The following is a 24,893-nucleotide window of genomic DNA, read 5'->3' on the forward strand; positions in this document are numbered from 1 at the left end:
ACTGTGTCCTTTTCTCCTTCTGCAGCATAGACACTCCAGGCTTCATTTCTCTTTGGAGGGAAGACTGCATCATCACAAAGCAAAATAAATTAGAATGTATTTTCCTTGCTCAGAGTACCTTTGATAGAAGTTATAGTAGACAGGGTAGCCTCCCACTTGCTACAGTTTACCACAGTCAACTCATTTTTAACCTGGATGTTGCATTTCTTACTTGATCCCATTGTCTGGGACCTGGGTAGCTGGGCTCACTGCCTCTGAGAAGGGAGGTGGCCACTCACACAGCACAAACCAGGCACTGACCAACGACCCCCACTGACCTGACTACTTCATTCAAACTGGTTTGATGATTTGGTCAGTTCTTTGACTGGATCAACTATTCATTTCACTTTCCATTAACCACGGTTTATGATACACCTAGAGCCTCAGAGTTAGTTATCTATCCAACTGAGGAGGTGGGCCTAACTTTTCTAGCAGCTAAAGATATTGCATTACACGTGCAATGGCCCTGAAATTAGAATAAAATAAGATCTGTTTGCCCGAAAACGTAGCTGAAATGTCCAAAAAGCTTGGTTAAGAGAACAAACTCGAAAGACCTGCTCTCACTAGGAGGTCTCGTGGCTTCTTCTGCCTCAGCCTCCCAGAACAAGAATGGCCAGACTACTTGACCACAGCTGAAATCCTGCCAATGCGCTGCCACCATCAGTGTCTCAATTCTTAAACTTTTATTTACATTTGTATTAGAGAACAGAATCCTAAACGTCTCAAATTGCTGGATAAATGGCATGTGTGACCTCGGATTCCAGAGAGTTCACCAGTATGGAATTAGTATAAATTTTTTTCATGTCTCACAGGAGGTCCAAAATAGTGCAGGGACACATCTCTTGTGTGCTCAACACCTGGGACCATATAAAACTCCCAGCTGACTGACCAAGAAATGAAAGATTTTCCATCTTTTGGGGTTTCTGTAAATTCTGATGGTAGAGGACATTTCCCCCCCACCCCCCTCCACAGTAGCTGGGCAACCTCCCCAGAAAACCCTTTGTCAGGCAGCGCTGGAGGCTGGTGTGCAGAGCCTGGACCCCTGCAGAGGGTGGCAGGAGGGGACACTGTGCTGAGCAGGACCAGAGCATCGTTAATCACCAGATCAGACAGCGAGAGGAGAGTTCAAGTGGACACAGAGGCAGGGAGAACTCACGAGTGTAATTATAAGTTGAAAAGTTCTGAGTCAGTTCTCAGAGTTTAGAGAACATTAAAAGAAGAACACACAATACTGGGGGAAAAATAGGGAAGCAGTACACGCCCGAGGGCCAATTGCCTCTCCAGCAGCGGCAAGGCTGTTCCTGGGCTCGCAGGACCATTTGTTCCATTACACAATCTCCTGAAGCCATTTAGAGAGAGCTCAAACAACTGCCTGTACCAACACGACACATGGCTTCCCATCCCGACTCTTTGCTAATCCAGACGCTCTAACCATCTTTCTTTAAGATGCCATATGGTTGGCAGAAGCCTGTAGATCTAGCAGCACATCTGCTTGTGCGTTTCTTCTTCCCTCCATCCCCCCAACAAAAGAAGGATAGAGAGACAGACCAAGAGGAGGGCATGCGTGTGTACCTCTGCCTATATTGTTATTTCTTTTTACAGATTCTAACTAAATAAAACTATTACGGGGATGACTGGAATTATTCAGGGCTGGATCATTTTTTACTAGACAACATGGCAGATTTATTTGCTTGTCAATGATTTAAATCAAGATTAGAAAAACAAAGGATGGATGATCTCCTTTCTCCAAAGGAAAACCGGTTCAAAGCTCTCCCTCTGGGAATCCTTGAAATGCTTTCTTGCCGAAGGAGAGGGACAGCACCCTTGCCTGAAGCGATTTCTCCTCTTCTTTTCGGTCAAGGAAGACAGACAAGCTGAGAAACTAGCAGATACCCAGAGCCTGCTTTGTTAGCAAGCACACGCGGCTGTATGCTAATGCATCGGCACCGACACGCTGCTTTTTTGGTGTGATGAGCAAAGATTGTTGACACTGTTGAAATCCTGGCTCTCCTGGCCTGTGAGCACACGGGCTGCCTCCTTGGAATCTGGCCCCCAGTAAGACAGGCTGCAAAAAAATAATACATTTTCTACTCTCCTGATGACTGAAATCTGGCCATTTGCAACTTAGAGCAGTTGGCGGGGGGAGGGGACATTAGAAAAACATTCTAAGATATTCTATCAAGCTAGGAATCAAAAAGACACAGGTGAAAATTGTGGGTTTCTTTTAAACTAAAAGTTAAACCTGGTAGACATGTGTGAGTGATCAAGGCCAGGATGCTGGCTTCAGGAGCAAATCCTGAAAAGTGAGGGTGAGGGGCCATTATTGTAGCCTCTGCTGCACCGGGTAGCTGGGACGTTCCCACCACACCGGGCAGAGGGCACTCTGCAGATGCGACAGCCCCACTAATGGCACCATCTCAGTTACAGGAGAAAAGCTAAGTTTCAGATCTTCTTGTAAATTTTTCTGAACCATATGTTGGTTGACCATACATGGTTTACCAAGTCTGTAGAAATATATGGTGGCAAAAAAGCAAAGCAGATATTTCGTTGTTGCAAAAGTACTTTTTTTAAGTCAAAGAAGAGTAGGGAAAACCACATCTTCTGATTGCTGAGCATGAAATATCCCTTTACCTGCCTAGAAACTCTAAGGGATAGGTATTATTATTACAATTTAACAGATAAGGAGACTGAGGCTTAGAAAGGATTACAAAAAAGAAACAAAAGATCCCAGAACTTTGGCAAAGTTATGCAGCTAGGAACTGCCAAACTCAAAAGGCCATGCCTACCTCACTCACAGTCCAGGAGGCCCCAGGTGTGCAGCTACACTTATACACACAAGCATTACCTAGTGGATATGCCCAGGGTCAAGTATGCCAGTCTAAGCAGGTCACTATTACCTGGTGAGCAATACACCAGTTATAATTAGTGTTCAGGCAGGGGCATCAAATAGTAGATTCCATTTACTTGTACTTTTAACATGAATACAGATTCATGTAACTGAAATGTAAAAACATGAGACGTGACTAAAAAAAACATTGAACATTATAATAAAAATATCAGAATTTATCCATTCAAAAAGTATGCCCTTTAAACAATTCACTTGGGGCCAGCACATGCATTTCAACCACACTGCCATCACCTAGGACTTGCTGACATGTTCCTTCATAGCCTAGGGCTTAGTGGATACACATGTAGGTTTGTGAATGAGTGTATATTAAGTGCATTTCATCAAAATCTTATGTTTTAATAAAATACCTGCAGTCTATGCTATACTAATCTATGATGAATCAACAGCTCAGAGCAGATATGAGCCTGCTTCTATTATCAACAGGAACAACAAACTATCATTAACAATTCTGTTATTATCACTGAGATGTGGCTATGCAGAATGATGAGTTTAAATTTTAAAAAAAAGATGTATGTTGAAATCTGAGCATGATCCAAGGCAAATGCTTCTAAGCCTGTTTCATTTCTAATGTAAAATGATACTACCTACCTCACAGGATTGTTGTGAGAATTAGAGATAACATGTAAAGTGCCCGGCACTTTGTAGATTCTCAGTAAATGAAAATACAATCATTATTGTTATTATTTTCAATAGAGCGCTTCGGAGCATATAGAAAGTGCTTTCACATACATTAGCTCATTCGACTCTGAAAACAGCCCTGGAATGTAAGAAGTTTTTCTTCTATCTAATGAATTAGATAGTTGAGATTCAAAAATAAAATAACTAAAGCAATAAATAACATGAGCTATTATTATTATTAATTATTTACTGAGCCCTTTCTACATGCAGTTACTGTGATACGTGCTTTTCTAGCCATTTCCAATTGTAATAGCAACACTTTGAAGAACGTATTACTGGTACTCTTATAATTCTCATTTTGTAGACAAGAAACTGAGGCTAAGAGATGCTGCCAATATCTCGCCTAAATTCACATAGTTAATAAGTAGCAGAGCTGGAAAACAATCCCAGGTCTGTCTTCTAAACGCACAATACTAACAATAGCTGTAAAATATTGAAGACAGGACTAAAAGCCAGACTTCTCTGTTTAAAATCCAGGGCCCTTTTGTCTGTACCACATTGTCCTTTGGGACTTATCTAAAGCTACTGTACATGTGACAATGAAATTTCCTAGCATAAAAATCCTTGTCCTTAGCAAATTTCTATGTATGCTAACAAATTCTATAGGGCTTATGGTTCAAGTGTCATAAACAATGCACACTCACACAGAGCCTGAATGCTGGGTGCTCCCCTACAGCACAGTGAAACATTAAAGCAGGGCTCTTTTATAAGATGGCAGGACATGACATATGCATGTGAATGCATCACACACATAAACACACACCAACAAAGCTGTAATTATATATTTGGAAACTAATATCATTGAAACTGTCAGAAACTTTTTTTATCAAGATAATAGTCTTTCAATAAAAATTAACTGTCAGTAGAAGGCTTCCAAATCAAAATTATATGCTAGGGGTACTAGAACATTCAGAGGTTGCTGACCATGTGCTGACATGAAGAAATGGGAGCTGGTGCAACTAAAATCTGGATTTATGGTTCATGTATGTGCTTTACCAGACAACCTTCTCCAAATAAGGCCACGGAGCTGCTCTTGTGAACTCTCTCCTTGTTTCTGGTGCAGTGGGACAAGGGGGCAGTCATCTCAGGTAGGCTCTTCTTGACCTCTCTGCTCTCTCCCACCCTGTGTCCCCTTTATCTGATCGGACCTGGACTGATTTCTGTAAGTCAGGTTTCCCCATTGGTTCTCTCCTCTATTACCAGAGCTTCCAGGCTCCTAGTTTCATTGCTGACTTCCACCCAGTTCAAAGTGGAACAGGATTTCAAACAAACAAACAAAATAAACAAGCAGGAGCCTATGCTATCACTTCAGTGCTTCTAAGTTCATAAATCTTTGATCACATTTTCAGTCAATATGGAGGGAGGGTCCCAGCACATGGATTGTGAACGGAAATGTGTTACTTGGAATTTAGTGCTCTGTAAGTGCAAGGTGCCCCACGGGTTTCAGACTTAAAGGATATAAATCTCGAAGGCTTCTCAAGAGTACTCTGGAATACATCACTATGAGGTAGCACTCATATCTACCAAGAATGGAGACCTACATATTAACTGTCCCACGAGAGTGAGACTAGGTGCCCCAGAGGCAGACATTTTAGATGATATGTCTTTCACTAATTTCATAGGCTGCAGTAGTCCTGCGTGGTAGCATGAGAACAAAAATACTATTTTATTCTAACTTTGCTAAAGGTATGGATAGGATGGACTTCCCCTATCATAAGTGAGTGTGACTTCCTCAGCCAGCTTATCCACTCTGAATAGGACCTATATAACTTACACCTCCTGGACTACAACACAAGCTCTGATTTCCTATTACACCTTGTTCTGTGTGCTGGGCACTTTAGCAACTCACATAGCTCGTGTTTGCTGAGCAATTTACTATGTGTCAGGTACTGTTCCGAACATTTCTGTGTACTAACTTGTTCAATTCTCTTAACCAATTCTCATGATTTAATAGGCTCATATTAAGTACCTTGCCCCAAATCACACAGCACAGAAGCTAAGCCATCTAGGTTCAGGATGCACAGTCTTAACTACCCTTCCCTACAATGACTCTCAGAGACATTATGTAGGAAAGGATATGATGCCTACCTCACCTACCAGCCATGGGAATTTGGTGTCATTTAGCCTCTTTGACCCTGAGTTTCTTCAAAGCAAAACATAATTTAAACAACAATTGTCACACCTATGTCAAAGGGTGGATATATGTATATTATATTCTCTCACATGTTTACTGCTTTCTTTTTCCCACGTGCAGAAGTCTTTTCTAGGCCCAAGTCGGTTGTGACCTCCTTGAGGGGAGAGGCCAGTATCTAGTATATTTTGGTAACTACCATGGCCAGAGCTCATAGTTAGTCATCACCATCTTCATCATAGCCTCATAAGTTGTTGCCACTGTGGGTGCTAATTGGGGCCTCCAAAATGAAAAACCAAGGATTCTTTGCTTTGCTAGTTAAAGACAGGGACAAAGCTTGTTCATACTGCATTTGGTGTTTAAATGCCTTTTCCAAAACAGTCTCAGATGAATTGAAAGGGCGGTGAAATTAGCCAGCTCCACTAAGACACAAAGTGATTGTCTGACATGGACTAATGTAGAGCAAAACGAGTGGTATCTTCCCTTCTGGAAGCCCCTGAGGTCAGGTTTGTCACCTGCCCATGTTACACAGGGATATTAAAAACAATACCACAACAACTGACTGGACACAGCTAATGTGATGAAAAGGGTGATGAGAGTATATACATAAAAAGAAACACTGCCTTTCTAGAGACAGAGAAAATTGTTAATACAAATGAACAGATGCTTGGGAAGAAAATATTATTTCCAAAGCCCAGATAAAGCTCTATTTATTACATTTCAGAGACACTTAAATTATAGTGTCTGAAAGCTATCCTATCAAGGGTATCTGTGACACCTAAATTATGTAAAAATCTGAAAGGATAAGCCGAAATAAAGACTTTACTGTGAGAAAGACTTAGGGAGAAAAAGTTCTTTTTTTTCTCAAAGGATCAGGTGATTAAATCTACTGTGTAGCATAACCTAATGAGTACTAAGTTCCAGCACTAAACTTTATGGAAATCCAACAGAATATTAAATTCAAAATTCATTCAGAGATGTTAATATGTGCTATTTTAAAATCTAAATGCAAATTTCACTATTCCTATGGTCTGTTGATATTCTTGTTGTTCACATTGGTTCTTTGGGCACTCCGCCGCCCCAAGCTCCAGGCCTGCCCCAGGTGCTCCGCAGAAGTCCTGGGGTGTTCTCTGTGCCTCTGTGCTGGGCCAGGCCTAGAATGGAGGTGCTGGGCGTGGCAGCCACTGAGTGGGCTTGGGCTTGGATTTGTTACCATCAACCCTGACCCTCCCAGAAGAAACCAGGCTCACCACCGCCTCTCCCACTGACTAGCATGCTTCTGGCTGCCTCTAGGCATTTCCAGAAAATGGACTGTCACACACTAGTTAAGGAAAAAAAAAAGGAAATCTTATTTAGTTGGGCCCAAGAAAAGTTAAACAATGAATCAAGTGACCTGAATGGGAGTCACTGTCACAGTCCAGTGTAGACATAACTCTAAATCTTTTCAGTTCATCATTCCAGCCAATTCAATTCAAGTAAAATACAGACTTCAGTCTAGATTGGAAAGACAACAAAAACAACAGCATAAAGAAGCACACTAAAATCCATTATCGCCTGTGATATTTACAGGTACTTTCAATCTATGTTTCCTTAGGATGGGGTGACCTGAACCTTGAATGCCAGGGGTGTCCAATAGGAATCTTTATCACTCTATGCAAGTGATAGAGTGATATTGCCTTTCTCCCTTCATCTACTTCTTGTTTATTGTTCTATCTTACTTCTTACACACCTCACCGGGTGTTGTGCAGCTTAGTAAGTTAGCAAAGGCTTGTGATTTTCCTAATGAAAGGTGTTAATGGTGTTATGTAAATACACAGTATTATTTTGTCTTTATTCCAGCATTCCTGGATTGAAATAGTTCAGTGTGTGTAAATATGTTGAATCATGTGTATTAATTGCATTTTTTTTTGAGTAATTCCCTGGCATCCCAGTTAACTAAGGAGATGCAAGCTCACTTGCACAATGAAATATTAAGCATAGTCTCAGACAACTAGTCATAAGTCTTTGTGCCTTTCAAATCAAATTCTAGCTAGATGAATCCATCCAGCACTTATAGTCATTTGCTTGAATACTAGACAGAATCACTAAGTTGTGACCTCCCATGAAAATAAACAGAGGCAGATGCAAAGGTTAAAGTTTACAACATAGCAAGTAGCCTACCCCAGAAGATGGGGACAAGTATGTAAGCTCCCGGTAAACAATTAGCATAAATAACCAAAGAGCCTAAGTGTACAACATTCAGAAAAAAAATTTAAAAGTACCAATACCACCACATGTTTTAAGTTGGAATTTCCAAAAATAAATATTACTATGAGGATCAAGTGTCAATGGGGGCCACGTTAGCTCTTTTTTTTTTTTTTTTTTTTTTTTGTGGTACGCGGGCCTCTCACTGCTGTGGCCTCTCCCGTTGTGGAGCACAGTCTCGGGACACGCAGGCTCAGCGGCCATGGCTCACGGGCCCAGCCGCTCCGCGGCATGTGGGATCTTCCCAGACCAGGGCACGAACCTGCGTCCCCTGCATCAGCAGGTGGACTCTCAACCACTGCGCCACCAGGGAAGCCCAGAAAGTGTTTGAGTCAGGATGGTCTTGGGGCTAAAAAGCCACAGGGACACTCCTGGTTAGCTGGCTGAGTCATCAGGTGGTCCAACAAGGCAAAGAACCATGCCATGATATTGGGAATATAAGGGCAGTCAGCCGGAAGTGATGTGCTGCTTCTCATCTTGGGCCGTAAGTCTAGAATGATCTTCCACAGTGTGGAATCCAAAAAAATGTTAATAAAGCAAGAAGTCCAAATACATGTTATGAGTTCTGGTCACAGTGGCTACCAAAATATGTGATACTGGCCCCTCCCCTCAAAGAAGTCACAGCCCATTTGGGCCTAGAAAAGACCTTTACACATGGGAAAAAGAAAGCAGTAAATACGTGTGAAGGGAATGGTCCAGGTGTGAGTGAGTGGTCTTAGAATTCAGAAGAGGAATTCATTCAAGAAAACTTCTCCATTGATTCTAAAGCACTGTGTATTACTGATTTTAAAAATGTACAACAGTGTATTTATATGCATCAATAACGCAGAAATAAGTAAGGGGATGGAAATGAAATAGACAGTCTAGCTGGTAACAAAGGCTTCGATGTGATAAATTTCAAAACAAAGTAGAATGGTAATGTAGCGCAAATCTGACTGGATGTGCCAGAAATAGAAAATGTTTCCCACTAATGCAAACTTTTTTGGAGACTAAGAAAGTGGACTTCTAAAGCTTCTCAAAGACTGCAAGTCATGCCACAGACAGTTATAAGGAACGGGTAACTCCTGAAAGCCATTCTGCAGATTGCAACAAAGACTTTAGATGCTGCTCTCCCCAACCAGAATTCATGGGCTCACGACGAGGTCAGGGACACCTTACAGAGCACATACTGGAATAGTCAGACTGACCCAACATACTTTCTCTTTGATCACCCTTATATTTGACTGTATTTTAGTAAATTATCCATGTAGTTGTATTTTGACAGCTCTCTTTACAGCAGTAAAACAAAATGTGTGCATCGCAAATGGCAAAGATTCAAATTTCAGCTATGTTTATCCAAAATAGCACTGAACTGCTTCTGTACTTATGCTATACTGCCTACAGCTTTACGGAAGGGAAGACAGATGGGATGAATTTAGCAGGGAAACAGCTGTGGCTTGAAGAAGAGACAAGCAAAAGTTTTGCTATCAGGCTTCATTATGTATCAAGGTACCAGTAAAATGTGTATCCGTAAGGCAGCCAAAAAAGTGTTTTTCATTTGACTAGTGATAATTACCTTTTCTCAACAGCTGACAATGTTCTAAGTGGCATTAAATAGGTAAAGTAATTAAGCAGTAAGATATAACAGGCAGTGCCTTGCTGGGAATCGTGGTTTCCCTCAAGTGTGCTGGGAGGTACAAACTAAAGGGCCACCGACTTCAACCCCCTGAGAAATGCAGCAAGCCCGAGAATTTGCTGGTGGGAGTGCACACAAATAGGAAAAAGGGGGAAAAGCTATCCATGGAGACTGGCAGTTGGGAGCTTATTTGTGTGACCATGACATTACTGAAAGAAAGTTAAGTAAGCTCCCACCTCTACCCTTTTCACCTATTTCTTAATGATGAGTGTGCATCATTCACACTTTGTGGCAATCAACTGGACCTTGAAATGGAGAGTTTGGGCTATTTATTTTTCTGAATCATCTCTGTCTATTTTTAACTGCCCACTTAGATATTCTTCAAGACTAAGATGCTTCAACTTTTCTGAGAACAGGAAATTTCCAGTTTTTACACTGTTGAGGGGGTGATCAATTACTTTGCGAGTTAGCCTTGCTCAGAGTGACCATTCTTGCTGGCACCGATCCCATTCTCTCCTGCAAATGTGCTGCTGCAAATCCTGTAGATCCTCCTATAGAAGTAGTGTTCACTGCACAAACTTTGTGTTTAAAATAATAAACCATGCATTCTGTGAAAAAATTGTACCCCTGTATTAATTACCTTAAGTAGAGATATTGGGTGGCTACCCAGATTATATATAATGTATGCACTTTATTAACCCCTGATAAACTGCTCTATTAAATAGGTTTTTTTTAAATAAATCTAATTTATGCCACAATGGTAAATAACATCATGTTCCACCCAGATCAATAACATTATTATCGCCATGGTAACAGAAAGGGGAAAAGCAGAGAAAGCCTTAAAAAGGAACAAACACAATACAACATATATACAACAAACCATGGTGGGACTGATGTTTGGTGGCACAAAGTTCTCCTAAAAAGTCTGGAATTACCACATCACCACTGAATGGCAATAAATAAAAAGCATTAACATACTCAAAAGCATGTTAACTGCTTAGAAACTTAATAACTCCCTAAGTATCTTACCATCACTTTCCGTTCCCGTTCTTTCAAAAGGTTATATATTTTATTTCCTTCTGTGTGCAACTATCTCCCCCCTCCCCGCCCCACCGTAAGCTTATGGTAAAGCTCCTCTACTTTTTTCAGTGACTTTTGCTTCTGGCAACACTTCTCAGGCCTCTACCTGACTACATCTTGACAACCCCCCTGACAGCCACTGATTTTCTGGGTCCATTTAGCAGCAGAAAGACTGTGAGGTGTTGTGGGGAGAGCACAGGCTCTGAAGTCAGGCAAACCTGTTTAATTTCTAGCTTCACCTCTCATGGACTATGCAACTGGGGTCACATTTCCTTCTTCTGAGCCTCAGTTTCCTTATCTGTGAATTGGGGTAAACCTTGGAGGGCTGTTGTAGAGCACCTAGTGTAACGGCAGAGTAAAGTGTCAATAACTAGGAATGACATTACAGAAAGAAAATATTTTACTGAATTGCCCTTTCTGCCATCGTCTTATTTCAAATTATTGCTTCTCTTTTTCTTCTCACTATTCATTAATCTGTCTGAAATTTAAGGTAACATAAATATATTTGAAACTGTTAATATTTTACTCTCTCTACCACATTTTCTTCCATGTATCAGAACACAAGATTTTCCCATATAGACAAAGGATACTCATGCTTAAGATACGTATGCAACAGCTTAAGACATGTATGTTGGGACTCAATTCAGAAACTGATCAAGATGCTCGTTGTAGGACAATAGTAGCAGTTTAATGGCAGGAGAGCAGCTCAGATAGCGCAGAGAATGGGAACATAAAACAATAGCAAATCTTGTTGGAAGTACAGGAGGAATTTTTTTAAAAATTGCTATTATGGGAGCTAAAGTATTCCTAAGATTCTTTGCATCAGCATCCTTTCTTCATAGACTTGGGAGCAGCACTGCCTGGGATCAAGTTCAGCCTCTGTCATGTTGTAGCTGGGGGACCTTGAGCAAGTTACTTAACCTCATTATGCCTCAGTTTCCTCCTTGATAAAATGGGGACAAAGCTAGCATTTGCCTCACAGGGTTGTTATAAGAGTTAAGCATGCTAATGAAGGTAAGTGCTTAGAATAAGAACAATGGCTGGTGCATAGTAAGGACTATGTACATTAGCTGCTGCAATGATAATGATTTTGACAAATATTATATATTTATTATCTGTTGTGTAATTATATACTGTATAATAATTATCACTACTGTAAGAGGTTCAGGAAATTTGTACATCATAGCAGGTGGTTTAATACAGTGTTCAATGGCTATCAAATTGTGGAAACTGGGGAATCAAGGAGAGGGCCAGGAATCAAGAAGCCTTGAAAGCACAAAATGAGAGCAGACACAGGGCCCTGGGCCGGGAAGGCTAAAGGTGTGGATGAACTTCTTTTATATAAGCCATGTTCTTAAGATTGTCCTTGTTGAATACTCAGACTTCTTCATAAGGAACATGGTCCTAAAATTAGTAACTTGCTCAGACCCACACAAAAGTCAAGACCAAATAGAACTTTGTCTTGTGTGTCCTGAGCGTTCATTTTGGAATGGATTCTGAAGGTTCCTACAGGGAGCTCTCTATCCATACCATGATACTTGACAATTATATTTCTGACAGAGAGAGATACCTTGGGTACTGCAGCCAAAAAGAGAAGAAAACATATAACAACAGTCTAGCACCAATGCTGTCTCACAGTGTTAAGTCAATAAAATCGCTGTCTCTTGGTTTCCTCATACTGTAAATGATAATAACCACCCTTGATAACCACTTAACAGAGGGTTGGAGAGTGCCAGCTGAAATTCATAAGGGACACTTGCTGTTGGAATAATATAAACACAGAGACAATTTCTCTTTTAAGAATCAATTTTGAGTGACTTCAATGTGTTAAGGACAAAAGCTTTATAAAACCAGTGAAAAACTGGACTTACATATTGTACTTTGACATCAAGCATCAACATTACAAATGTCAGGTTTGCACAAGGACTGCTACCAGCAGAAAGTTAAGAAATAAATACACTGTATTTGAAAAACTATTTGTCCATGTAGTGATGCCAGTCAACAATGGGAAACGGTTGCAAATATGAACACTGATAGGCCAATCAAAGCAAATACATTTTTACTTAAACGGTGGAGTCTTTCCCTATATTTTCTATAGGGCTCCTATAGTACATTTAAAATTATCAGCTATAAATTGATTTAATTTAAAAGGAAAGAACTATGTCTTGTATCCAAAACCAACTATTAAATAATGTGGACATTTAAATAAATTATTTTTAGCTTTGTGATGATTTTCACTGTTGATGTGACACTGAGAATGAAATTTCTCTAATGTCTTCAGTGTTCAGGATCAACACAATAGACACACACTGAATTTAAATATTTATAAGATTCTTTCCAGAAAGAAAAATTATGAAATAATCAATAAGCTAATTTTTACAAAGGCAAAAAAAAAAAAAAAAGAAAAAAGATATAAGATCCCTTTGTTACTTACAAAGCATTAATGTTTTCTAACATGTGTGGTAAATACCTATGATTCCTCCACCCATTTTCCTTTTTGGAAGTTCACCACTGTATATTCTGAGACAATCTGCTCCCCTAGAATATGAAATTTGAATAAAGCAGATTTCATTGACTTTTTTTCCCCAGATGAATACACAAAGACCCTTAAAAAACAAATGTTCTTTAAAACACAGCATGATGAGTATATTTAATATTTATTAAAAATATAGCATCTATCAAAAGACCTTGAAACTGAACTCTAGCTCTTCCAGCCCAATTCTACAAGAGAGAGTTAAATAAGATCAGAATAAAAGGTCCAGGAAAAGCACTATAAAAAAGAGGGGATAAAGATAGAAGATTGCCTCCCAAAAGAAAAAAAAGAAACAACCTCCCCCCACCCGACCCCAGCAGGAACAAACAAGTAAACTGCTTCCCCTCCATTTTTTTAAAATGCTGGGAATGATCCACTTTGACCTATGCACATTAGTGTAAAAATAAAAGCTATAAGACTGGTTTTCCTTAGGTATTTGCATGAAATGTAGACACGGCTGACAGTTCATGTGAATTTCTTTTATGGCTTTTTCTAAGTAGATTCTCCCATTCTAGTTTCATTACACGTGGAGGCATCCATTTTTTAAGATGACTTTTATTTTGCCACTATAATCCCCAATTTGTCATCTGACTATTTCTGCAGGTTCATTAAACTAATTCCCTGAAATGCCTCGCATCTCTTAACTTTCAATAACGTGAATGGCTCAGTGGCCTTGAGTCACCTGCGTGACCCAGGCCAGCCACAGAGTTAATAAGAGAATTTCCCCACTGGCCAGGGTAGCATTAAGGATGAAAGCAGAACCTGACCACTCTTCTGACCTAATTACATCAGGCTTTCCCTTTCAGTGAACCAAACCAAGGAGAGGAAGCTGAGGAGAAGGGTTTTCTATCCAGATAAACTCTGTGAGCTCCTGGCTCATGCAGTGGATAAGCAGTTGGAGGAGAAAGAAAACTAGAATGATGAAGACCAAAGAAGGGAGCCGCGTTCTGAGGCCTCCCAGACGCTGGCACAGCCATTAGCCCACTCTACTGGTCCTTGCGCCTGGAACACACATGTCTTGAGTGCAGAGACCATTCTGACCCACTTTTTGTTTTCTCGGTGCCCAGAACAGTGCCCAACCAAGTACAGTGACAAATTTGAAACTGCTGGTTTGTTAGGTAACATTATCAAATATACTCTGCCCTTGATATGGGCACAAACAGAGGGGTCTAATAAACTGAACCACATTTACAAACATTACAAGGAGAACTTACTACAACGGGTTATGCTAAGGGAAGAATGTCCACTTAAGTAATCAATTTTGTAAAATTGGATTTAATATATCAGGTTTGCCTAAAGTGAGATATAATGACAATAGCTTGGCTTTCTATCAAGCTGAATTTGGGGTAAGACATTTTGAATTAGGGTCATTTATTAAATTTCAGAGTCTCCAGTCTCTTTGCACAACTGAATGTGATCAAGATAGATAGAAGTAAAGTGTTAACAATTGGACTACTTTTTCATGTTAGGGTAAAATAAAACCTCAAAATTCCCTAGGAATTTTCTGTTATAATTTTTAAAACTTTTCATTCCTTCATTCTGAAATAGAAAGATTCCCTTTAAAAAAAATTGTTGTACTTTTAAAATGTGCCCCAGATTTTTCTTGTCTGAGGAATTATGGCATTTTTATTCTAAGTAGTGTATATAACTTTAAAATTAATATTTATTTTGGTTATTGAATCTAAAATAAACATTGTTACAAAGTTATGTGGTGGATTCTACTCACTGACCAAGCATTTATCTCCACATCCTCTAGCAAGTTTTCTCTGACCAACCTAGATGTCCAGCATGGTGGATGGTACACTTGTCTTGTTTATTGAAATCCTGACCAGACAAATGGCCCATCCAGTAGAAAGTGCTATGTTGCTCACTATGCAAGATGGAAAAACAAATAAAGAACACTTCTCTCGAATGCAAATAAAAACTACAGTGAGGTATCACCTCACACGGGTCAGAATGGCCATCATCAAAAAGTCTACAAATAATAAAAGCTGGAGAGGGTGTGGAGAAAAAGGAACCCTCCTACACTGTTGGTAGGAAGATAAATTGGTACAACCACTATGGAGAACAGTATGGCAGTTCCTTAAAACACTAAAAATAGAGCTACCATATGACCCAGCAATCCCACTCCTGGGCATATATCTGGAGAAAATCATAATTTGAAAAGATACATGCACCCCAATGTTCACTGAAGCACTATTTACAATAGCCAGGACATGGAAGCAACCTAAATGTCCATCGACAGAGGAATGGATAAAGAAGATGTGGTATATTTATACAATGGAATATTACTCAGCCATAAAAAAGAATGAAATAATGCCATTTGCAGCAACATGGATGGACCTAGAGATTATCACACTAAGTGAAGTAAGCCAAAGACAAATATCATGTGATATCGCTTATATGTGGAATCTAAAAAAATAAACGATACAAATGAACTTATATATAAAACAGAGATAGTCCCACAGACATAGAAAACAAACTTATGGTTACCAAAGGGGAAATGGGGGGGAACGATATATTAGGAGTTTGGGATTAACAAAAACACACTACTATATATAAAATAGATAACCAACAGGGACCTACTGTACAGCACAGGGAACTAACCTCAGTACTTTGTAATAATCTATAAGGGAAAAGAATCTGAAAAAAAAATGTATAAATGAATCACTTTGTTGTATACCTGAAACTAACACAACATTGTAAATCAACTATTCTTCAGTTAAAAAAAAGAACACTTCTCTCAAGCAGCTCACCATCCAGCGGGGAACGTAATCAGGAAGACAGTGCAGGTTACAGGAGAAGCATGGGTTTTAGAAATCTCAGCTATTTAATAATTACACACCTGACAAAGATTCTCTCCTTGACCAATCTTTAGTCAGGTTCCTCTAAGCCCTCTTTTCAACCAGGCTTTGACCTTGGGCTTCAGTGTCTGCCCTTGTCAGGCCTGCCTTGCCCAGTTTTAGCAAGAATACTGTCAGTTTAAAGAGAATCCCCTACCCTTGTAAGCCGATCAGCCTAAATATCTGATCACAATTCCTTAACCTTCACCATTCCCCATGTGTCTGATCATCTTGGCCCGCCTTCAGGAAGGAACCTGTTAGATATGTTTGGCCAGAGTCCTCCCTTATCTCTGAAGTTTCTTCTTAGTAATTTTCTATCTACCGGTTGATTCCACACTCCCACCTGCCCCCCAGTCCTGCTCCTTTGACTATCACTCACACTCCTCCATGGCGTATTTGAAATTGAGCCAAGTTCTGTATTACACTCTCTCTCCCCCTATTGCAATAGTGCCTCAATAAAATCTGTTTTTACCACTTCAGCTTCTGTAAGGCTCTGGTTTTTTTGATACTGCTATAAGACTTATTTTGCTCCTTTGGAGAACAAGATTATTATTATCAATAATAAAAATGAGCTACAATATTACTTTAGCTGAGGCCAAATCCATATTAGTTATTCAGAAAACACTACTTCTTTTCTTACGTACACTTAAAATATATGCTCTAACATGCCCAAAAGGGTACAGTAACACAGACTGTGGTGCACTGGGACTGAAGGGCAAGAAGAAATACGTGCAGAGTGGCTGCATCGCCTTCCCACAGCTCCAAGAAAACCAAATGTGAAAGAAGCTTCTCTGCCCAGATGACTTCGTGTGAACCGTGAACAGGAAACTATGAATTTTAGCCCTGTTACAATTAGTTCCCAGATGCTCTGGTTGGCCTCTGTGTCTCAGACTCATTGTCTCAAAGGGAAGACAATACTAATGGATCCATCTTGCACAGTATATACAAAAAAAAGTATCTATTTCATGTTTTAAAGGTCACTGAATATATAACAGCTAGATAGTTGAAGCAAAATACCATATTCATCAGTGAAATAGAAAAGTTTAGCAGCATTCATCTGTTCTCATTTTAAATTTACCACAGTATGTAAATTAGAGGATTTAAAAAAGCATCAGGCAAAAATCTGAGCTAGGTGCGAATGAAAAGCACAATCAGAAGCAAATTTGTGACTGCTTGAAGGGTAAGAGTTTGCCAAATGGGCTGGTACTTAGATTTTACTACTAATCTGAGTTTATGTAAAGCCAGTAGAAAGATCCCAATTATTGTTAAATACCCAGAGTAGAAGTTTGCTGCTAAACTGCTGTACAGTATCGGTCTCAGGTCGGTTCTTGTAAGCATCTTATTTTAGGTACTGAAATTATCACAGGAATACCACTCACAAAGCTGAACTTTAAATACACAGTCCCAGTCATATATACAGTCTGAAGAAAATAAACCAAATACAATTTGGATTAGAGACTGAATTACCTGATTTTAAAAATATTTTGCAGTAGTTGAGAGAATCTACTCAGCCAGGAATAGCGGTTATTGTACCAACTTAACATTACAAAATACGATTGATGGCAAAATGAGATAACCTGATCATTCTTAACAGGATTTTTTTACATCCAAAACATTCATACTATATCAGAAAAGTACAGAGGCGGGTTTGTGATTCACACTTTTGTAGATCTCAGTGGGCCAATATGTTACATTGAGACAACAGCCTACTATTTAAACAGCACCCTGTCTGGTTTCCATGGAACAAATTACCTTCAAAAACAAAATGAACTAGATTAAGTGAAGCCAAGGAAAGGTCAAACTCAAGAATGCTGCACATTGTCAAACCTGAGAGTCAGGAGACCTGCTGACTTGGGCTGGGGCCTCGAGCCAGCCAAGAACGAAATTTAGGGTCAGAAACAGCTTAAGTGACTACGAAGTCCAGCCTGAGAAACAAGGAGACAAATGCCCACTCAGGTGCCAAATCCAACCCTGCTTCAAAACCAACTGTGTGACAAGACAGCATAAACCTCAGTCTGAATCTCAGTCTCAGAATGCTTTTGATTACTTCCTGCTTCAAGTAACATCATATTTAATCTATTCTGAAAAGTGGGGATAATAAAATAAATGCCTTTTCTGCCTCATAATGCCTAATCATTCAAAATGTTACACTTTTTGAGTGCCTACTATATTCTAGCACTGTTCTAGGCAGTAGGAAATTGGTGATGAAAACGACAGACAAGTCCTGGCCTCGTGACACATTCTAAACAAGGAGAACAAACAGGGTAAGTATAGAGAACAGTGGGTCAAGAGTTCTTCATTGTTTTGAGATTCTGATTAAAGACCAGCTCTAGAACCTTGCCTGCTACAATGGAGGCACCCAAAAACTAACTGGATCTGCTTCCCAGAAAAGAAATGAATGGACATTAAATTTTGCATACATTTTCTGGAAATTCATAGCCCATCTCTAGAGTTCAGTTTAAGAAAAGAGAAGTGATCTATAACATTGATAAACCAGCAGAAGAGGAAAGGTCTGAGAACTCAGAGGAAAACATGATAAAAACAAAGCAATGGTATAAGTGCAGGGCAAGAGCAATCAATAAGGCAAAATGGAAAAACAGACAGGGATCTAACTCTCTTTGTAAGGGTTTAGTCAGGAAAGGTTTCCTAAAAGAGGCAAAACATGAACTGGGCTTTTTTTTTTTTTTTACTGTTTACATTTCCTTTTACAAAAGTAACACATGCTCAGTGCCGAAAACTTAGCAATTATTGGAATATGTGAAGGAAGAAAATACACCAATAATCCCACTGCTTAGAGACAGTTAATTTATTATATCCTTTGTGTGTCGTGTGTGTGTGTGTGTACAAGTTGGCAATGTTAAATTTACTTTTTACTCAACATCCAGGTTAGATTGAATGTATATGCATTTGAGGCAACAGCTGGGGCAGAGTTGGATTATTCTGCATAATAGAGGGGTAAGGAGTTTATGGTCCCCAGAACATGAGAAAGCAAATAATTTGAAAGTTATGGGGGAGGGAGGAAGCAGGAGCAAGGAAAAAAGTACCAGAGTAGATATGTAGATATATAGCCTAGAAAGGACTTTGAAGGAGAGAACTAAGTATCAGTGGCGATTACTACATTTTTTCTAAGAGATGTGTGGTGTTAGTGTTCTCCGTTTTCTTAATTACAATGTCCTTAGTAAAGTCCATGCTGCTCAGCAGTGCTTTTGTGCATATGAAGTCTTTGGGGAACTCTAGGAGATGTGGAGTTCTACATACAAGTTGACATAGGGCAAAATTTGAGTCCACGTGTGTGAGATACAAAATCTAGAGTGTGAAGAAGACATGATATTTTGGGTACATATCTTTTTTTTTTTTGCAAAAAATAGAATCATATCATATAATATATACTACTTATATCCTATTTTCCCTTGGAGATATATTTTGAACATGTGCAATGTCAATAAACACTTTTCTTCCAATAAATGATTTTACTGGCATTTTATAATTCCATTGTAGGGAGTTTACATACTGTTTATGTAACTAATCTGATGTTGGATATTTTGATTATTTGATTTAATATTTTGATTTATTTTTAATGTTCTCTTAGAAATAATACTACTGCTTGGAGTCATAATTAGTAGGACTGGCCAAAGAGAGGTATCATTATACTTATTATACTGTATTTTATTATCTATTAGATTTCTGTCCTGCTAGGACTCTTGTACCTCGCACCAAGGACACTATATGATAAGTATACTGCAGGGAGGAGAGATCAGCACGGCTGGGAGGTGAAGGAAGGCTAAACACTGGCAATGTCAGGAGCTTGTAAGTCAGCTACCATCTCTCTTCTGATGTAATTCTTTTTTTTTTTTTTTTTTTTTTTTTTGCGGTACGCGAGCCTCTCACTGTCGTGGCCTCTCCCGTTGCGGAGCACTGGCTCCCGACGCGCAGGCTCAGCGGCCATGGCTCACGGGCCTAGCCGCTCCGCGGCATGTGGGATCCTCCCGGACCGGGGCACAAACCCGCGTCCCCTGCATCGGCAGGCGGACTCTCAACCACTGCGCCACCTGGGAAGCCCTTCTGATGTAATTCTTGACGCCCATTTCTTGGGATTTAAAATATTTATTATAAAAACTATAAATCTAGTTTGAATGGTCACAGAAATAAGGGATATGTAAATTTGAAAAAAAAAATGTAGACTCGCTTTAGGGAATATTTAAGCCAAACGAAGACATGACCAACAAATGTCATTTTAAAATCATTTGCTTTTAAGGCATTCTGAAGATTCATTCCCAGAGATATCAAAAATGTCACTGGGATTTAGACCAGAGAAACAGCTACTAACAGGGGGAAAAAATTACTCGATTCCTCCCTTTTCCTCATTTCTCATATCCTATCAACTGCTAGCCAATTTTACCCCCTAAATATTTCTCCAATCCATCGCCTCTTCTTCATCTCTATTTCAGGCTTTAATTATTTCCTATCTAGTTTCCCTGCCTAGCTCCCCCAAATCCATCTTTTATGCAGCCACCAGGGTGAGTTACTTGAAATGCCAATCTGCTATTGTGACCTGTTTAAAATTCTTCATTGGCTCCCCGATACCTTTAGGATAAAAAGCCAGATCCCTGGCACGGATCTCCAATTCATTCCTGCTTTCTGCCTTCCCCACCCCTCCACCGACACTGACCTGTTTGTAGCTCTTACACCACAAGATAGCACCTCTCTCTCCAGAGCTTTCCTCCAGTTTTCCTCTCTGCCTGGCATGTAGCCTTGTACATCCTCTAAAGTTAAGTTTTGGCCTCCCTACCTCCAAAAAGTTCCCCAGCATCTCTCGGGCTGGATTTGTGCCTCTCTTCAGTAATCCTATGCTGCTACATGCCTATCTCTTTACCACATGAGGTGTGCGGGGCTACAGTGAAGGATTTACACCTCCTTCTCCAGAGAGCAAGAGGTCAGTGATTGCTTAATTTATCTTCTATATCTCCACGACCTGCAGTTCCTATCATGTAACAGGTACTCAATCACTTTTTTTTTAACATCTTTATTGGAGTATAATTGCTTTACAACGTTGTGTTAGTTTCTGCTGTATAACAAAGTGAATCAGCTATATGTATACATATATCCTCATATCCCCTCCCTCTTGCGTCTCCCTCCCACCCTCCCTATCCCACCCTTCTAGGTGTTCACAAAGCACCGAGTTGATCTCCCTGTGCGATGCAGCTGCTACCCACTAGCTATCTATTTTACATTTGGTAGTGTATATATGTCCATGCCACTCTCTCACTTCGTTGCAGCTTCCCCTTCCCCCTCCCCATGTCCTCAAGTCCATTCTCTACATTTGTGTCTGCCAACAAACACATGAAAAGATGCTCAATATCACTAATCATTAGAGAAATGCAAATCAAAACTACAATGAGGTATCACCTCACACCGGTCAGAACGACCATCATCAAAAGGTATTCAATCACTTTTGTGTTTGTTTTGTTTGTTTTTGTTTTGGATGGACCAAACCATTCTGTAGCTTTAAAAGGTTGAAAGAGCTAATAAAGCCAGGTGAGTTCAAATCCTAATGGATTGGTGGAAAGAAATGAGGACACATACGGAATCAGCACACATTAATCCTAACCATTAACTAAAAGCTTTTAAATTAAAAAAAAAATCAGTTCCTAGATAATTACTCGTTAATTCAACATAATTTTATACACTGGGACTTCAGAGATTGATAACTCATGGTTCACACTGAAGACTTCACAATCTAACAAGGGAAAAGGACATAAAACGCCATGAACACAGTACTCAAAGTGCTAGAAAATAGAAACATTTACTATAGAAATAAGAGGGCGTGACTAACTGTCTAGAATTAAGGAATGTTGACCTCTAGGGAGAGCTCAAAGTTTCTATTAGTTTCTATTCCCACCCCTACCCATCCCCCAAATCCTTCCCTGAAAGCAGTTCTCATATGAGATATCTAGAGATCAGGCCCAAATGTATTTTTCAGCCTTTCCTTGGGGTCATTTAGTCTCCATAGTGAAGAGGGGGAGATCTAGGACCCTAAGATGGGAATATGGACTTGAGGGAAAGGAGGCTGTCTGGGCTGCCTCATTTACAGTCATTTAGGCTTCCCTGTTCTAGGCAAAAAGCCAAAAGGAGTCCAGGACTCTTATGACCCAGCCAGGCCTAGCAGGAGCTAACCCTGCAGGTGAACACAGGGGCATAATTCAAAATAAGAAATGTGAAATGCAACACTAACACTATGTTCTAAGAGCCATGTGGAAAAACTGGAGCACTTCCAGATATAGGTCACAAAAATGATTATTTAAATGTGGGACAGATATAGAAGTTAAGTATATTTGGTTTGAACCAGAAATGATCATTTCTTTCCAAGGATCAGCTTCCAAGGGCTCTTCTGCCTGGCCCTGTAAAAGAAGAAAAATGTTTCCCAGCCTCAATTCTACATTATCTCCTTCATCTATGATACAGAAATGACTAGCATTATGTGCGATGTAAAATTTAGCTGATTAAAAAAAACCTCTCACATAGTTGCATCTTAACAATCATTCTGTAATCTATCAGGCCATTGTGGAAACCAAACGCTTGGAAAATGCCTAACTCATTCCAAATTACTGTCATAAAATTTATACAGTCAAAGTCATTTATATAACTGCTAACAACCTTAACAAGCAGCTCCATTAAATGTGACCTACAAACCTTGCAAAATAAGGATCAACTAATAACACAATGAGTAGTTAAATGGCCTAGATAGTGTGAGGGAGCCATTCCAGTTTTAATGAGATCAAAGCATATTTAATAATTGTGATTAATATTTACTGAGTGCTCTCTGGTTGTACATCATTATGCAATAAAAATTTAGATTTATATTACTTAATGACAGTGATTAGATGCACATGTATTGAGCAGTTTTTCCAAATGTAGGGATGTAGATAAGAGGTTATAAATTATTTTTAAGTTGTGTATACACATCAAACTCTGCTTTTGTCTCATTATTTTTTTCCCTTCTACAGTTTTGGGAGACTGAAAAAGATGAGTTAGAAGACAAAAATGACTGCAAATTCATTTAGTGAGTGACTTCTAAGTGCCTGGCCCTTGGCTATGTACGAGAGAAACAATGATAACTAGGATATGGTTCCTGTTCTTAAGGAACTCCTTCTAATGAGTCAGACATTCAAAGAATAATTATCACGTCCTGTGTGCTTGATCAAAATGCTGTTTGAACGAAGCGTTGAGTAATACAGAGAGTGGGGTTAAGGAAGGCTTCACTGAAGAGATGACAGCTGACCTGAATCTCAAGAAAGAAGAGATCTCTAGGTAGAGAAAGGAAAGGTATTTCAGGCTTTGGGAAGCACAGGCAAGAGCATCTGGACTATGAATTCTCAAAGACAAGAGCTAAGTCTTATGCATCTTTTTAATCCCTAAGCTTAGCACAAGTCCCTGCTGGCACTCAGTAAATATCTCGAGTGTATGTATAAACAGTTAATGAATAGATTAATAATTGGATGAACACAAAATCCTCTTTCTGTATATACCATTCAGAAATGATTCCTGATCCCCAAGAAGAAGGAAAAACATAGCAACAAAAAAAAAATCCCTTTTGAGAGTCCATGAACTGAGAAAAAAATAGCTGTTACTCTCCTTGCTCATCATAACCAGATGAATTATAATAGAGATAATCAAGACTTCTGAGAACTATTCCTCCCCAAATCCATTCCTTGATATAGTCTCAGTAACCTGGAATAATCACACCTCAACTTTCACCTGTAAATAGCAGACTCCCATTGTTTGGCAGTGCAGCTGTACACAACAGCCATGAGCCGCTCTTCCTGCCTATGGGTTAGAAAGCATGGACTTGGTATTCACGCCACACATTAGAGTATAAAAGGAAAAAGTGAAAAACCATGTTTGTAATAGGAGTAAGGGGTGAAAGATGATCAAAGAGCCATGAAAAACTATGCAGGTCCTCCATGAAGTGCCACAGTGGGTTATTTCCACCCTTAGATTAATGACAGGTCTCCAAAAACAGCCCTACAGAGCAGTTTATAGGTCATCATGCCACATCCTCATTTGTGAAGTTTTAAATTTTTACAAGTATTTTAATTTATATTATTAAGCCAACTTAAACTTAAAAAATGATTAATAATTTCTCAGACTTATCAAGACTTTTAATATTCTAATGTGCATTTTGACTTTCCAGAGAGAAACAGTCTTTGCAATATGTCCCAAACTAAAACATCCTGCATTCCTTTTTTCAAAGACCATTTTGTAGGACTCGTTGTCCATAGAATACACATTGAAAAATGCTGCCCCAACCCTTTGGGCCACAACAAATGTAGCAAGGGAGTGAAGAGGCAGTTATATAGCATGTTTGTGTGTTTGTTTTGTGAAGTGCCTATGTGCTATAATCATCATCTTGATAAATACCATGACTTAATTAAGAAAGGAAAGTGGAATGGATGCTCAAACCAAGAAAATAATAAAAGGAGAAGGATTATATTCATAACCCAATTTAGAGAGAGGATAGTTGTTAATTACTTGTTGATTTGTTCATTCATTATTGAGGAATGAGACAATGCATTCACAGTACCCTTTAAAAACCAGACATGGGTTCTTTTTTTTTTGCGGTATGCGGGCCTCTCACTGTTGTGGCCTCTCCCGTTGCGGAGTACAGGCTCTGGACGCGCAGGCTCAGCGGCCATGGCTCACGGGCCCAGCTGCTCCGCGGCATGTGGGATCTTCCCGGACCGGGGCACGAAACCGTGTCGCCTGCATCAGCAGGCGGACTCTCAACCACTGCGCCACTAGGGAAGCCCCCCAGACATGGGTTC

At 39.6% G+C, this 24,893-nt stretch overlaps 1 protein-coding gene across 5 annotated transcripts in view; it reads right to left on the bottom strand.

Moving 5' to 3' along the window:
* Positions 1-24,893, bottom strand: part of SDCCAG8 (SHH signaling and ciliogenesis regulator SDCCAG8) — a 261,720-nt gene that overhangs the window by 25,522 nt on the left and 211,305 nt on the right. Inside the window, exon 17 of one of the 5 annotated variants that reach the window (XM_060306948.1) lies at positions 22,349-22,469. The exons of the other annotated variants lie outside the window; for them this stretch is intronic. Coding sequence (XP_060162931.1) covers positions 22,424-22,469 — 46 coding nt within the window. The 3' untranslated portion in view covers positions 22,349-22,423. Of the gene's footprint in view, positions 1-22,348; positions 22,470-24,893 lie in introns of those variants that run through there. 5 annotated transcript variants of the gene reach the window in all.

The sequence above is a fragment of the Globicephala melas genome, chromosome 1 (genome assembly GCF_963455315.2).
Source record: "Globicephala melas chromosome 1, mGloMel1.2, whole genome shotgun sequence".
NCBI classification, from domain to species: Eukaryota; Metazoa; Chordata; class Mammalia; order Artiodactyla; family Delphinidae; genus Globicephala; species Globicephala melas.